This window comes from Notolepis coatsorum (assembly GCF_963971535.1).
Source record: "Notolepis coatsorum genome assembly, chromosome: 10".
NCBI classification, from domain to species: Eukaryota; Metazoa; Chordata; class Actinopteri; order Aulopiformes; family Paralepididae; genus Notolepis; species Notolepis coatsorum.
The window spans coordinates 94,226,083-94,242,551 of NC_140174.1; the positions used below are offsets into that span (position 1 = coordinate 94,226,083).

General features: G+C 43.2%; 1 protein-coding gene across 1 annotated transcript in view; it reads left to right on the plus strand.

Annotated features, from left to right (window-relative positions):
* The window catches only part of klhl22 (kelch-like family member 22), a 38,876-nt gene extending 24,014 nt beyond the window's left edge, over positions 1 to 14,862 (plus strand). Inside the window, exons 6-7 of the mRNA XM_084322663.1 lie at positions 4,765 to 4,998; positions 11,976 to 14,862. Of these exons, the coding sequence (XP_084178789.1) occupies positions 4,765 to 4,998; positions 11,976 to 12,320 (579 nt within the window). The 3' untranslated portion in view covers positions 12,321 to 14,862. The remainder of the gene's footprint in view (positions 1 to 4,764; positions 4,999 to 11,975) is intronic.
* Positions 14,863 to 16,469: the final 1,607 nt, after the last annotated feature.

Genomic DNA, 16,469 nt, shown 5'->3' on the forward strand with positions numbered 1-16,469 from the left:
TCCAATGTTCTTCACATTAAGGTGTCAATACCGATCTACAATCTTTTCCTTTTTTTTTCCCCCACACGTTGGTGGAGGGTTCAAAGGAATATGTCGATAAAGGTTTATTCTCTTTTTATTTTATTTTTTTATTTTTATCTTTAGGTTATTTATCACAATACTTCATTACAGTAAGGGAAGGTGCAAGACCAAAAGCGACATTCTATTGCAATAGAATGGAAATGTTAGATCCTATGGCAATGAGCATAGGAAAATTAGGATTACAATGCTCAGGTTGGGCAATCCGGTGGACCATGGGAGAAAGTCAATCGCGGAGGATGTGTTCTTGGAACACAGGCATGTTCGACTTTCTGGGAGAGGGGAAAATAGGGGATTTTTATTTGTATATATATATATGTTTTTAAGCTCAGCTCTCAACGGGACCTCATTAATTGGATGTGCATCTATTGTAGCTTCATACTCCAGAAACATTACCAAAAACTACACGAAAACATGCATAGACTATGGCTAGTTTGAATATAATGGTATGGAACACCGGTGGGATAAACAAACAACACAAGCGCAAAAGCGTGCTTACACTGATGAAAAAAGAACATGTGGACGTGGCACTATTAAGCGAAACGCACATTTTAGAGGGAGACATAAATACGTTAGCGGATAACATATACCATAATATTGGTCACTCTTCTTTTGCTACGAGAACTAGAGGGGTAGCCATAGTCGTCAGACGCAAATTAAATATCGAATTGAAAGGGGTATGGTCGGATGCTGAGGGGCGCATAACTATAGCTAGGATTATACACAATAACAGGAAAATTGCATTGGCAGCGGTATATGCCCCGAATTTGTACGAAGTGGGTTTCTTCACTTCACTAACAGGAGAAATGTTAAACCATCCCGAGTACTCATACATAATAGGTGCGGATTTTAATGCCATTTGGAACCCAAGGATGGACAAAACTTACCTTTCCTTCTCCAGCGAACAAAAGAATTCATCTAAAGCATTAAAAGATTGGTCGAAATCAACAGGAGTAACTGATTTATGGCGTTCACTTAACCCCATGACCCGCAAGTACTCCTGTCGTTCGGCGAGACACAACACACTATCCAGAATTGATTACGTCTTTGCATCCCCGAGAATATTTGATAAATACGAAGTGGAAATGACACCCAATGCGCTATCAGATCACTGCTACTTAATCCTGAAAGCAACATTTGGTACATTATCTACCCGGGCCCCAAGATGGCGTTTTAATTCGATGCTGCTTAACAACAAGGAATTCATTACACAAATTAAAGAAGCTCTCACAGTATTCCTACAAGATAATGCTAACTCGGTGCAAGATCCCAGAATATTATGGATGTCGGTAAAGAGTATGATCAAGGATTTCTCGGATAGATTTACCTCCATATTGCGCAAAAATCAAAACACAAAACTGTCTGAAATGGAAACGCTTTACTCAACGCTTTTTAATTCTTTAAAATACAACAACTCTACTAGACTAGATAACCAAGTTAACATTCTAAAGACCGAGATCAAAGCAATGTACAGACAAAAATCGGAATTGCAAATACGCAGCACTAGACAACAGCAGTACTTCCAAGGTTCTAAACCTAGTCACCTATTAGCCATGCGACTAAGAATTAATGCAAAATTTGCAGATATAACTGCCATTAGGAAACAACAAGCTCTAGTAACAGAACCCAAAATAATAAACGATACATTCAAAGAATTCTACTCCGATTTATATAACTCAGAAACGACCTTTGATCAAGACAAATTAGACACATATCTTAATCAAATTACTCTCCCTAAACTTACGGATGAAGACGCTAAACAGTTAGAAGTACCGATCACATTAGAAGAACTCAAGAAGGCCATATCCGGAATGAAAAACGGCAAAGCTCCGGGAATTGACGGTATCCCATCAGAAATGTACATTTCTTGCTGGGACATGTTTGGACCCTTATTACTAAATATGATCTTATACTCAGTCAAAGAGGGAAGCTTCATTGAACACCAAAATACCGCACTCATTTCAGTTCTTCACAAAAAAGACAAAGACCCCACTGAATGCGGTAGTTACCGTCCTTTAAGCCTCCTCGGAACCGATGTCAAACTGTACTCTAAGATATTAGCCATCAGATTGCAAAAGCATATGACGTCTTTAGTTCATACGGACCAAACAGGCTTCATAAAAGGTCGCCTGATCAATGATAACATAAGGCGAATACTGCACGTACTAGATACAGACAAAGAGGACATCACACCTAAGGCGATACTATCCCTGGATGCTATGAAAGCATTTGACAGGTTGGAATGGTCGTTTCTATGGGCAGTATTGGAAAGGATGGGGTTAGGAAAAGGTTTCATTGATATGATTAAAGTACTATACAAGGACCCATCGGCCATGATTACAACAGGCACAATCATCTCCAAAATCTTTCCGGTATCACGCTCTGCCAGACAGGGTTGCCCTCTTAGTCCCGGACTATTCAATTTATCATTAGAGCCTTTAGCACAATATATAAGACAATCCCAATCCATAGAACCAATCGTAATCAAGGGCACACAACAAAAAATTAGTTTATATGCGGACGACGTAATATTGTTCATGCAAAACCCCAACACCACATTGCCTCATCTGCTCAAGTTGATTGAGAACTTTGGTGATTTATCGGGATTTAAGATAAATTGGCCGAAGTCGGCTTTCCTTCCACTTAACACCCCTGCAAAAAAAGATATAACCCTCCCAGGTGCGATACCGATGGTAAAACATTTCAGATGCTTGGGAGTGGAAATATTCCCCACCATAAGACAAACGGTGAAGCACAATTACACAAAAATACAGAACAAAATCAAGGACGACCTGGACAGGTGGGCAAAACTTAAAAACTCAGTACAGGCAAGGGTATCAATAGTTAAGATGGATGTATTACCAAGAATCAATTTCTTCAGCTCAATGCTTCCGTTACCTCCTCCAGAGGGCTACTGGAAAAGATTACAAACCTCCACATACAAATTTATTTGGAATAACAAACTACCTCGCATAAAAAGATCCACCGCACAGAGAAGTAAAGCAGACGGTGGCATGGCAGTCCCAGATTTTTTACAATATTTTAATGCCTTCACATTAAGACCATTGAAGAAGATATGGTTTGACCCCGAGGCTTTGGTATCTTGGAGAAAATTAGAAGAAAACATAGTAGCCCCACAGAGATTGAAAGACATAGCATACACTAAACTTTCAATCAAGCATTGTGAGCGAGAATTTGGCCCAATAATAACCCATGCAATCAGGACATGGCGGGAAACACAAAGGAAATTTCCTAACAATCAAGTATGGCATAATCACACTCCCATATTCAATAACAATGCTCTCTTAATGGGAAAACGACCTATAAGATTCCCTGTATGGGAAGAAAGAGGCATACACTCATTAGGGGATATTTTTAATAACAAGGGCCTCTGTAGTTATGTCGAAATATGCATAAAGTTTAACCTCACCGAGTCCACATGGCTTTTTTACATACAGTTACGACTTTGTATGAGATCTCACGGTGTTCCATTACACATACCAATTGAACACCACAGATACCACAAATTTTTCTATGACAGAGATACATTGGGAGGTTTTGTATCAGGTTTTTATTATCAATTACTAACGTCCTCGTACGAAACCCTTCAACTAGACAATGTCTGGAGGAGGGATATACCAGACCTGGAAAATGACTTTGATTGGCAAGGAGCCTGGGCAAATGTCCGACTTACATCAAGGAACCCGGATCATCAACAAATCAATCTGAACTATATTCACAGGACATACTTGACTCCTATAAGGCTGTGCAAAATGGGGCTTATACAAGACTCCAAATGCTCCCAATGTACAAATGGGGATGAAGGAACATTTATGCACATGTATTGGGACTGCCCACCAGTTAAGGCATTCTGGGAAGATGTGTCCCAACAATTATCAATACTCGTATTTTGGAATATACCTGTACACCCCGCGGTATTGCTATTGAATGATGTTTTTGAGTTTGCAGTGAACCCACAACTAAAAAGATTGGTTTTATCGGGTATCACAGTAGCTAAAAAACTGATTGCATCACGTTGGTTTCAACCGGAAAAAATGTGCCGGAAAGTGTGGTTTCTTACATATCTTGATGTGATATATCAAGAAATATCAACAGCAAGAATTCTAGGGCTCAATGAATCCAAAATGTTAATGTGGTTAGAAGTGGTGGAGAGAATAAAAGCTAGCCTATAATGGTGATGTCTGGTTAGGAGTGAGGGATAATGGAGGTACTATCCAAGAGGGGGTCCGGGAGGGGGGGATTTGAGCTGGAGCATATGTGTGTAGGGTTTTAGAAAATAGGTATTCGGGGTATATTATATACTAACATTTATATAATTGTAACTTGCTGGATATACACGGTATACGGTTAAAATGTTATTATTGACTATTTTTGTTTTATCCTGTTTCTGTACTTGCATATATTTTAACCACCTTTACTGAAAGTTTCATTATACATTGTGTGTTGAGTACTGACTTTTAATAAGTTTTGTTTTGCAATAATAAAAAAAATTAAAAAGAAAAAAAAAAAAAAACATGCAATACCCCTACTGTCCACATGATGGTGCCACTGTTGTGTTGATTAATCTATCAGTTCCTCCAGTGGGAATTGCTACAGGGATGAGGGTTGTTGATCATATTACACCACGGATATCCCCCCTGGTTACATGTCTCGCCGTCCCTCTAGGTTTATGCCCACGCCGGAGCGGTGGCAGGGGGGAAGATCTACATCACCTGCGGGCGCAGAGGGGCGGCGTATCTGAGAGAGACCTACTGCTTTGACCCGGCTGCGAACCACTGGGCGGCGTGCTCCGACGGGCCGGTGGAGAGGGCCTGGCACGGCATGGCCTCCCTTAACGGACACATCTACGTCGTCGGTGGCAGCCATGTTGACCGGGGGTACCGCCGTGACGTCCTTAAGGTATGACGGCTGTACTCACAAATGTAATTTGTGCACTACTATGTACTGAGACTGTAGCCCTCAAGTTCTACCCTGTTTGACGAACAATGTTACTTACCCTTAGCTGCCAGAGTTGTACCCTTCCTGCTGACTTGTTGTACTGAACTTGTAAGTCTTTGGATAAAAGCGTCCACTAAATGTAAATGTAAATGCACAGGTATGTTTAAAAAGAAAAGAAAAAGGCACATTTGTACAGGCACATTTCTTCCCCACCCATGTAGAATGTAAGAATGTTCATATAACTGCAGCTACAAAATAGGTTGAGCTTTTCAGACATGCCGATCAGATAATCAAGTGATAATCAAATCTTGAGTTTAGAGGAGTTACAACTCATCTCTGTATCTAATAAAGGACATGTCCTTGTGAATGAATGATTATTCTGTTCTTCACTTGGCAATTACTTGAAGCAACACACTGCTGCTGAGTCTCAAGTAGGGGGGGGGGTTCCGGAGGGGGGCTAAAAACTTGCAATAAAGAAAGCCATTTTATGTAATTTCCTGCAACTTAAAAACAATTTTAATAAAATGGCAAACAAAAGTTATTAATTTAAGTACAGTGTATAAGCTGGCCCCAAGCTTTCACTGCAATTTTCTTTTTTAAAGGGGACATGCATTATAAATGGCTTTTTTCTGTGTTTAGCATGGTTTTATAGTACTAGGGGTTAGTATCAATGGGTCTGTGTCTCTAATTACCATATTGACTCATCAGTCTAGTCTCGAGTTCACGAGATCTTCCCTCACTCAACTAAGCTGTTCTGATTTGACAGTTTTGCTGACGTGAATATAGCACTGATTTGCATAACGCCCCCTCTATGGTTGACAGCGACAGCAGAGCGAGTGGAAAATCTTCACTTCCTCAAACAGAGCGAGGCAGATAGTGTAACCCGACACTTCCTCAAACGAGAAAGTGCTCTACTGCGACTCTGCGAGGGAGAGATAGAGAGGGGGACCCGTCTTCTCTCACACATGCAGCGTTTACAGTGCTCTGTGTGTCCCTCTATCTCCCTCGCAGTCGAGCACCAGCATATCGCTGTAATATCTTTGCGCATGCTCCCACACGCACGCCCGTATTCCGATCCGTACAATAATAATCACAGGGGTATATATTGTCATTTGAAACAAGTTACCAATTGATTGATTGAAAACTTTATTAACAGATTGTAGAATGGGTACAGTACAGCTCAATGCACACAATTGTTAAGGGGATGCAGACCAGAGAAAGACTTTCGTCTTGTTTACATCAGGGTCCCCCATTTTCAATTCATCATGAGCTGTAATTGCATTGTCCCGTGGGATTATGCCCCCCCCCCCCCTCCCTTAGTATCCCCCTCAGTCTCTCTTTATCTCTCTCTGTGCCAGTCGCAGACTGTGTGGATGACTGTCACTCAAAGTGCTTATGGGCGGAGCCAGGCCAACACAGCCTGAAATCCAAAGTGAGAAAAATGTGGCTTTTGAGTACTTGATTAGAAATATAAAACAATGAATTTTTTTTAATAAAAGCTTACAGATTTGTTCAATAGACTCACAGGAATCGTGTAAAGTTGCCCAAATAGTGCTAGGAATAGCAATGTTTCAAGTTTCAAGTTTCTTTAATAGTTGTCATATAGAAGTACAGAATACTTGTATACAAAATGCTTCTTACTGTTACGCTCCAGAGACTGTGCTAGACAAGATAAGTATAAAATAACATAGTATAGCATGTAATTTAGAAGTAGAAAATGAGGTCAGTGTTCAGTATAGACATGTACAATGTTCGATGCAGAATAGACGTAACTGAGTTACCATATAATATACAATATACTATGCAGTGTACTAATACACAATATTATATAGTGCAAAGCAGAAATGGGATGAGGTACAATTTGGGTACAATTTACAGTACGGTGTACGAGTTGTAGTGCAAATCCTTTATCAATAAATATAAAGTGTGTTTAGGTGATCTAAAGTGTGGAGAGTGGGTGCTGCAGTGTGTTGTTTGTTTAAAGTGAGTGTGTGCGTGTGGATGTGTGTGCTGTGTGCATTTAGGGATGGGTACCGAATTCGGTACTTTTGAGGTACCGAACCGAAACACGTCGGTACTACCGAGTATCGAATCAAGTGAGATACCGAAAAAAAAATAAAAAACATTTTTTTTTTTTTTTTTTTTTTTTGTCAACGTTCACACACACAATATATGCTTACCTAGGATTTTACTTGATTCAACAACAAAGCAGTCGGAGCAATGGCAAGTCGAAAACTGTCGAAATTGTAGTTATTTGAAGTTTGGATTTTTTTTTACGACTGAGGTACGTAAATAAAATTTCTTGAGACTAAAGTACCGAAAAAAGGTACCGTTGGGTACTGGTATCGATTCACAGGTACCGGTATCGGTTCAAATGTGAAAGGTACCCATCCCTATGTGCATTTGATGGTTGCATAGTGTTCATTGTTCGTTGAGCAGCCTGGGGATAGAAGCTTCTTCTGAGTCTTTCTGTGCTCGCCTTGAGACTCCGGTATCGCTTGCCTGACCGCAGCAGTTCAAAGAGGCAGTTGTTCGGGTGGCTGGAGTCCTTGATGATTCTCTTAGCCTTACCCCTGCACCGCTTGTTGTAAATGTTCTGGAGGGTGGGGAGCCCCCCTCCAATTGTGCGTTCGGCTGAACGTGTCACTCTTTGTAGTCTGCTTCGGTCTTGTGCAGTGCTATTCCCAAACCAGGAGGTGATGTTGCCAGTCAGGATGCTCTCTATTGTACATGAGTAGAAGTTCTTAAGGATCTTCTGACTGACTTGGAACTTCCTTAGGCGCCTGAGGAAGTAGAGGTGTTGTCGTGCCTTCTTCACAACACTGTCAATGTGTGTGGTCCATGTCAAGTCCTCGGATATGTGGGCTCCGAGGTACTTAAAGCTGTTCACTCTCTCAACCGGTGCCCCGTCGATGCTGAGGGGGCTGTAGTCCTTGACCCCCGACCTCCTGAAGTCCACAATCATCTCCTTTGTTTTGCTGACGTTTAGGGAGAGGCTGTTCTCCTGGCACCATCCCGCCAGGACCTTGACCTCTTCCAGGTAGGCCCTCTCGTCGTTTGCAGAGATCAGGCCCACCACTACTGTGTCGTCAGCAAATTTGATGATTGTGTTGTTACTCCGCTGAGCCACACAGTCGTGTGTGTACAGGGAGTAGAGGAGGGGACTCAGAACACAGCCCTGGGGGGCCCCTATGTTGAGGGTGATGGATGAGGAGGTGCAGTTGCCTGCTCTCACCACCTGGGGTCTGCCCGTCAGGAAGTCCAAGACCCACTGGCAGAGGTCATAGTTCAAGCCCAGGTCCCTGAGCTTGGCTATGAGTTTGGAGGGGACTATGGTATTGAATGCCGAGCTGTAGTCGATTAATAGCATTCTCACATAGTTCCCCTTCCTTTTGTCCAGGTGTGATGCTGCTGTGTGCAGCTCATGGGCTATGGCGTCCTCCGTGGACCTGTTGGGGCGGTATGCAAATTGCAGGGGGTCCAGGTTGATGGGGAGGGAGGAGCAGATGTAGCCCTTTACTAGCTTCTCAAAGCACTTCATGGCTATGGAGGTGAGAGCTACAGGGCGGTAGTCGTTGAGGCAAGCAGGCTTGGATTTTTTAGGTACAGGGATGATAGTGGACTTCTTCAGGCAGGTGGGGATGACAGCCTGTTCTAAGGACAGGTTAAATATGTCCGTGAATACCGGGGCCAGTTGGTCGGCACAGACTTTTAGGATGCGGCCGGGGATGCCGTCCGGTCCGCGTGAATATTAAAGGCAACCAACTTGTGTTCAGCTTTTCGTTCAGCGTTTCTCTGATTGGCCACACGGCCAATCAATCAATCCACTAGCACACGCCCTTCGCGGCAAGAGAGACTCGAGAGACGCGGCGAGACGCGGCAGACGCGCATGCGCATGAGGCTCCCCCAGGTACTCTTGAGAGGAGCGCCCTTGTTGGTTAATGCCACTGGTGTTCTGTTGTGTGACTGTACTAAACTCTTCCACCACGCCCACATGACCGACATTTGACATACAGTACACCTCCTATCTATGTTGGGATTATGTTTGGTCATGACAAAACAATAAAAATCGCTACTGTTAGTGCCACCACCCACTTCAATGACAGAGCTCTCATATTTGCGAATGCATAAACTATATCTTAAATTATGGCGATGTGTCTAATATGGCTGTCGCGAAGTCATTGATAAGCGACAGCCATATTAGACACATAGCCATAATTTAAGATATAGTTTATGCATTCGCAAAATATGAGCATAACTGTATGGGCTTTGTTTATACACGAGTGAATCTGGTAGTACAACGGTGCTGCTGCTGCTGGAGCTGAAGTGATGTACAGTGACGCGAAACATAATAATGTTACGCTTTCTAGTTCAGCGCATTTCATAACTGTATGGGCTTTGTTTATACACTAGTGAATCTGGTAGAACAACGGTGCTGCTGCTGCTGCTGCTGGAGCTGAAGTGATGTACAGTGACGCGAAACATAATAATGTTACGCTTTCTAGTTCAGCGCATTTCATAACTGTATGGGCTTTGTTTATACACAAGTGAATCTGGTGTACAGTGACGCGAAACATAATAACATTACGCTTTCTAGTTCAGCGCATTTCATAGCGCTCCACTGCTACCGCAGCTGAACACAAGTTGGTTGACACAAGTTGGTTGCCCGCGCTGCCGCTCGCTTGCGCTCCTTGGATTTCATTTGGGACGTGGGACGACTGGGCTTGCCTGCGCGTGGGGGCGGGGGGGCGCGGCCAATCAGAGAAAAGCCGAACACAGGTTGGTTGCCTTTAATATTCACGCGTCCGGTCCTGCTGCCTTCCTGATATTCAATTTTTTAAAGGTCCGCCTCACCTCATGCTCTGTTACCCTGAACACTGAGGCCATGGTTAGACTAGTGTATTCCTGCCGTTTTTGTATACGTTTTTGATGACGTTTCATGTCCCTATTACACAGAAATGCGTTTTTTGGCATTTTTTTGTGGATACGGCTGAAACGCAAAATTGTGTTTGCGTTTGGAGAAACGCAAAAAAAACGCGTCGACAACAGCGTGTAGTCAGCATTGTTGTACCCATTCTGCAATCATAATAACATTCGATCAACCAATCAAACAGCACAGAGAGAGCAAATCCCGAACTTGAACCCCCCTCCCCCCAGCACAGACAAAGGGTTGCTAACATTAGTTCGAGGTGATTGTTGATTGAATTGAATTGATTGATTGAAAAGTTTATTAACAGATTGCAGAATGGGTACAGTACAGCTCAATACATACAATTGTTAAGGGGATGCAGACCAGAGAGACTTTCGTCTTGTTTACATCAGGGTCCCCCATTTTCAATTCATCATAACATATATGACATACATGACATACAGATAGACAGTACTGCTACATCTATACATTTATGACATATCAGATTTGCAAATACAGTACTGTTTGTGATACAAAAGTGTCCAGAAAAGGAGTGTATATACATTTGGTGTAGAAACTGTACATTGGAGGAGGTTGGATGGGTGGGGTGGGGTTGGGTGGGTTGGGTGAGGGCTGTACATTGGAGGTGGGGGGGGGGGGGGGTTGGGTAAGGGACACACACATTTTACACTGTACATTGGAATTGGAAAGGTAATAATATTCATATTGTGAGCTGATCACAGAAGCTGCCAATTAAAACGATTTACCCACATAATCCATCTACAACATACCTTTTGTGATATCTTGAGGGGGGTGTGGAAACTGTCTCCCACTCGCTGTAGCCTCTTCTGCAGACGGGATCAAATCGCAAAACCTTTTGCACAGATCTGCATACTTTGTAGTCACGGACTCCCAGTCAACATTCGAGGCTAAATGGTTGGTTTTATACTCCATCGTCACTTCAAGCAGCAGTGCGACCTCGTCTTCGGTCCAGGTAAACGGGGTCGAGGTCGAAACTTTCGGCGCCATAGCAGCTGTGTTGTTGTTGTTGTTGTGTTGTGGATGCGTGAGGCGGGAATGCGGGAATGCGCTCTCAACATCTGTGCAGGTAAACTACTAACCTCCCGCGCATGCTCAGAGCCGAATTCGACACGCGATCCGTTGCGGTCTGACCACGCCTCGTTCAGACAAAACGTTCAAGTTCTGATTGGTTGAAATTGCCTTCATGTTTGCCACCTACTGCCACCTACTGCTTTGGCAGTGTACTACATCAGTGTGCTCGGGTGACAAAAACGAAAAGAAAACGAAAGTGTGACTCGAGGCGCACGACGTCGCGGCAAAACGCATATGACGACGATACGAAAATGATACGAAAGGTGTAACCGACGCCTGAGTCTCCATCAGCAGACCCCCCCCCCCCCTCCCATTGCCGTGGCTTGTAGGCTGGTGTTGTTATTACCAATGCATGTCCCCTTTAAATAAACACATGGTGGTGCTGGAGCATTGTTATAGTGACACTGCACCCCTATGCCATTGTTTTAGATTAAATGGTAAATTAAAGATTTGCATTTGTCATATGCACAGTTATTAAACAGACAGTTATACCGTACAATGAAAATCTTACCTTCACACAGAATCACAATATATAGACTTAAAATAAGGCATGAGTCACAGAGTAACAGTATTGCACGTTCAGTTCAGTGTGGTGGTAGGAGGATATAAAGTGCACTATGCACTGTTGCAAATAATGGTAGTGGAGGTGACAGTGAAGCAGCAGTCAGTGTCTTTAGTGAAAACCCTGAGATGGTGGATCCAAACGGTTTCCCTTTGGTTATGTTTGCATATGCTGTCACCCCCTGATCAGAGGTTTGATTGACGCCTTGACGTGTCATAGTTCAAGTGGAGTTACTGCACCCTCCTCCTTTATCCAGACTCTGATCATCTATTGACTCATCGCTGCGTCCCTAGTTATTACCGATGGTAAAGACGTTCAACACAATAGAAAGTAATGCCCCTCTCCAACCTACAGGTGGCGTGTTACAGCCCTGCAGCCGACTCCTGGTCTCTGGTGAGCCCCCTCCCGGCCGGGCACGGCGAACCGGGCATGGCCGTGCTGGACGACCGCATCTACATCCTGGGGGGCCGCTCTCACGACAAGGGCAACCGGATGAAGTACGTCCACGTGTACAACACGGAGACGGAGCTCTGGGAGAGCGGGACCACGTTCGAGGACCGTATCTCCGGCCTGGCGGCCTGCGTGGTGCTGCTGCCCCAGGCCGTGATCGACCAGGCCAGGAACTGGGAGCAGCGCACCAAGGCCTCCTGGGAAGAAGTGGACATCATGGACAACTCGGAGGACTCCAGCGAGGACTGATCCGTCTGGACTTGTGTGCACGGAGACGTCGTGGCGTTGGGGGCTGTTCAGAGGCAACACCGGTCATGAACGTACCAACAAACGTAAGGGTTAACCCTTTCACTACCACACTACAAAAGGTTAACCTTTCACTACCACACTACAGACCACCATCGAGGCCGGAAGGAGCTGAAATCGTATTGTTTTTTTGTGCTATTTAATTATATTTTGTCTTCTTCAGAAATGTTTGCGCAAATCCCAGGTGGTATGGTAGAGATGTGAAATTCTGCCCATTGATTGGACGTTGTGTGCAAGTGCTGCCCAATAAATATGACCCCAATCCGCCTGATGGGGGCGCTATGATTAAACGTAAAAATTCTCAACTTTGAAAAGTCATAACTCTATGCCATGAGTCAGATTTGCTATGAAACTTGCTATAGTCATACATCTGTCCTCAATCTACAAATTTGCCTCAAGAACCACTTATATTTTGTGTATGTTTCTTTTACACATTCTTGACATTTTCATTGAAATTGACCACTAAGGGGCGCTACAAGTGCAGAAAATGGGCGTGGCATTAACACAAACTGGACTATAAATCAAATAATGTTTGTCCAATCATTATAAAACTCACAGGATACATTTCTTAACACTGTTGAACCACGTGTGTAAAACTATTTATAAATCACCCAATAGGGGCCGCCACCAGTTCCAACCGCGTGTAGTCCTGGTGCAAATCAATGACGGTTTGTCCAAACATCACCAAACTGGGAGCATATTTTTAATCAAGCTCTTGAAACATGTCCCCAAATATTTGTAAAAATGACCAATAGGGGGCGCCACCAGTTCCAAACACGTGCATGGGCCCGACTCACAAATCACTGAGTTTGTCCAATCATCATAAAACTTGGTAGATGTTTATGTTGAACTATGTCTGCAGAATTATCTTTAAATTGGCCAATAGGGGGTACCACAAATCTTTCCCATATGGGCTTACAATATAGTATTTTTCTGGGGCTTTTATTTTGAACTGGACTTACAAAACAGTTGGACTTTTTGAGAGTCGAAGCCTCTGTCCTAGTGGCCTTGCTTACTATCTTCTGTCGCTCTGCATGCAGTTTGCAGTAACGTTACTTATTCAGTGTGTTCTCAGCCTAACGTGGTATAATGGAAATGCCATTGGGTGGATGTTGTCAGTGTCACAACCTCATTTTGTCATTTGCTTTTCATATTTATTATTGCTGATGAATTGGACACAAAAAAATCAGAGGTTGCAGACACAATTGTGAGTTGAAACATGACTTCAAAATATTTTCTAAATTTACCAATATGGGGTTGCTGAACTAAGGCGTGGCCCAGCATATGTTTGGTAGTGAACAAGCATTGAACGGTACTGGCTATGCAATAACATGTATTATGGTGGGTGGACATGATTGTTGTGTTAATGGAAGAATCATCTCTTAAACCTTTTTTTAGGCCTCATTAGTTACTGATACGTCTGTTGGCATTTTACCAAACACGTTTGACGTTTGGCCTGGCAACTACTGATGATCGCCATCAGCAGGCATTAACTTGCGTGCACTTTAACAGTAATCATCACATTCTTTATCACTACACTTTGTGCCTTGTTGTTTGTTTGGTTCTATGTTTTCATTTGAGATGGGCCTTAGATATTGTGCCGCCTATATCAGGTGTTGTCATAATTTGTGAATGTCGAGGTCTACACTGGTGCCACAGGTGCTAATGCCTCACTAGGGGTTGGGGTTTGAAAGCATATTGAATGTGAATCTAATATTAAATCCCCTCATCGAATACGAATCCTTTCAAATCCCAAGTTAATGAGGTAATTATTTGGGGGGGGGGGGGTGCTAGGCTATTTCGTATAGGCTTTTATTTCACTCTGTAACAAAATATAATTTTGGCAAGTATGTAACTCAGCCAAATTATAACTAACAATATGATATGGATATGAAATTGGAGGTTTGTTTGTTAGACTTGATTTGTCCGACTCTGGGTTTATTGAATCTGGGTATTTTTTACTAACCTCTTGACTGGTTCCAAAATGGAACAGGGGTAAACTGCACCCAAGTTAACCCTGAGCTTCACCTCATCATATGTTGCCATAAAATGCGTTCAGGACCACTTGTTTTGATCTAACCCGTATAAGGATGGTCGGCCTTCAGCGCAGAGCTCCCGTCGATCGCACACTTAACTGGAAGCCATTCTGCGGCCTAATCCAAAGAATGCAGGTGAAGATTGTGGAGTTGAGCTCCAGATTGTCCTGTTTTGCTCTCTTGCCTTTTGTTTGATGCCTCGCTGTATTGTCAGGTTGTTTGACGCAGACACATTTGCTGTGTGATGTTAACTAACACCCGTACTGCTGTACTTTTTCTCCGTCGTTGGAAGGCTTCGAGGAGGAACTGTGGACAATTTCTAAATGTACCTTTTCATAATGAAAAGTAGAAACAATGGAGTTTTCATGACTTTTGCAGTACGCAGATAAAAATCGGATCATAGCGTATATTATGCAAGTAATATTCAAACTTGCCCTTGGATATAGTTGGGAATTTAATAAAATTGGTAATATATTGCAATTTTCACATGTGTGCTTTCATGGGGTTTGGAATCAGTATTTTGACTCATCATTAAAAGAAAAATATAATAATACATCCATAGAGCTTTTAGAAAGAAAATGATTAATTAATCATAAAAAAATTAAATGCAGGTCCAAAATTAATGTTTACATGTAGCAGGCATGTATCCCCTCCATACATCCCATTTCCCCAAATGGAATGCATCTGATTGGATAAATGACTAATGACTAGTGTTATCTATAGCACCTTTAATTTAATGCAGTTACATTTTTGGCAAGAAAATCCTTGTTAATTAGTCTTCCTCAATCAAACTGCAATTGGAATATTTCAAGCCCGCCCTCTTTTCCTTGATCCTCCAATCACAACTGTTTCTTTCCATTTGTCCAAGGGAAGCAACAGTTGTGATTGGAGGATCAAGACAAGAGGACAGGGCTTGAGATAGGTCAGGGATGAACCGATATTATGTCCTACTTTATTACTCCCTGTGGGGACATTTGTCCTCTGAATTCGACCCATCCTGACTGCAGTGGGGACATTTGTCCTCTGCATTTGACCCATCCTGACTACAGTGGGCAGCGTCAGACAGGTACCTGGGCCCTGGACCATCTCTAATTGTAATGACAGTAGTACCTTGGTCAAGGGCAGTGGTAGGACTGTAATAGCATGCATGTCTTTAAAGGTGCTGTAAGAGTGTTTGTCAGTAACATTGGGGCTCCCAGGCCCTCCACTCTGCAGTAAACTTATTTGATCTGGCAAATATTGAAACGAGTAAAATAATCTGCCAGTGCAGTAATCAAATTTGGCTTTGTAAGATTTCTTGTAATTAAGAAGAAAAAAAAATATATATATATATATATAATAGGGTTCTCTCTCCTAATTGGGAGGGGATACCAGAAAATATTTTCTGTTTACTGCAGAGCAGGAGGGACTGGGAGACCCATGTTACTGACCAGACAGTCTATTATCAGTGATGGCTGTCGAAATGTAGAGCTATTTAACACTTATTTTAACTAAGAAATACCAAATTCTTTAAGAAAACCGGAATACTCCAAGACCACAGGCGCACAGAAAGCCCACACACACGCCCCCGGCAAGAAGCCCAGGACCTGGCTGTGTTTAAACACTGTGCCCCCATGGCTTTTGGGGCCCCCGTGGCAAGCATGTGGAACCCCAGTGGATGAGGTTGTGTCTCAGGACCACCCCCAAGGACCCCCGGTGGTCCCCGGTTGAGAACCACCGAACATTATGGTGCTGATGTGAGTGGCAGCCTATCTTAGCAGCTCCGCACTCTCCTCTATATTTACCCCTATTTATTTCTATTTTAGATTTTCTGCCTGTATTTACGTCTTCTACTATTACCCTGCCCATACCTGTACCTCCCCTCCCCCCTCCCCCATGCTGCTATGATGCCTGAACAAAAATGCCAATTCTACCCCATCGTTCTCCCTGAGGCCCGCCGGCCCGATCCATCCGCTGATACGCCGTTGCATCGTCATTTCAGATGCTCTCAGGTCTTTGAGCTGAAGTGAGTTGGAGTGAGCTGTGGTGAGAGCTGTGGTGAGAGCTGTGGTGAGAG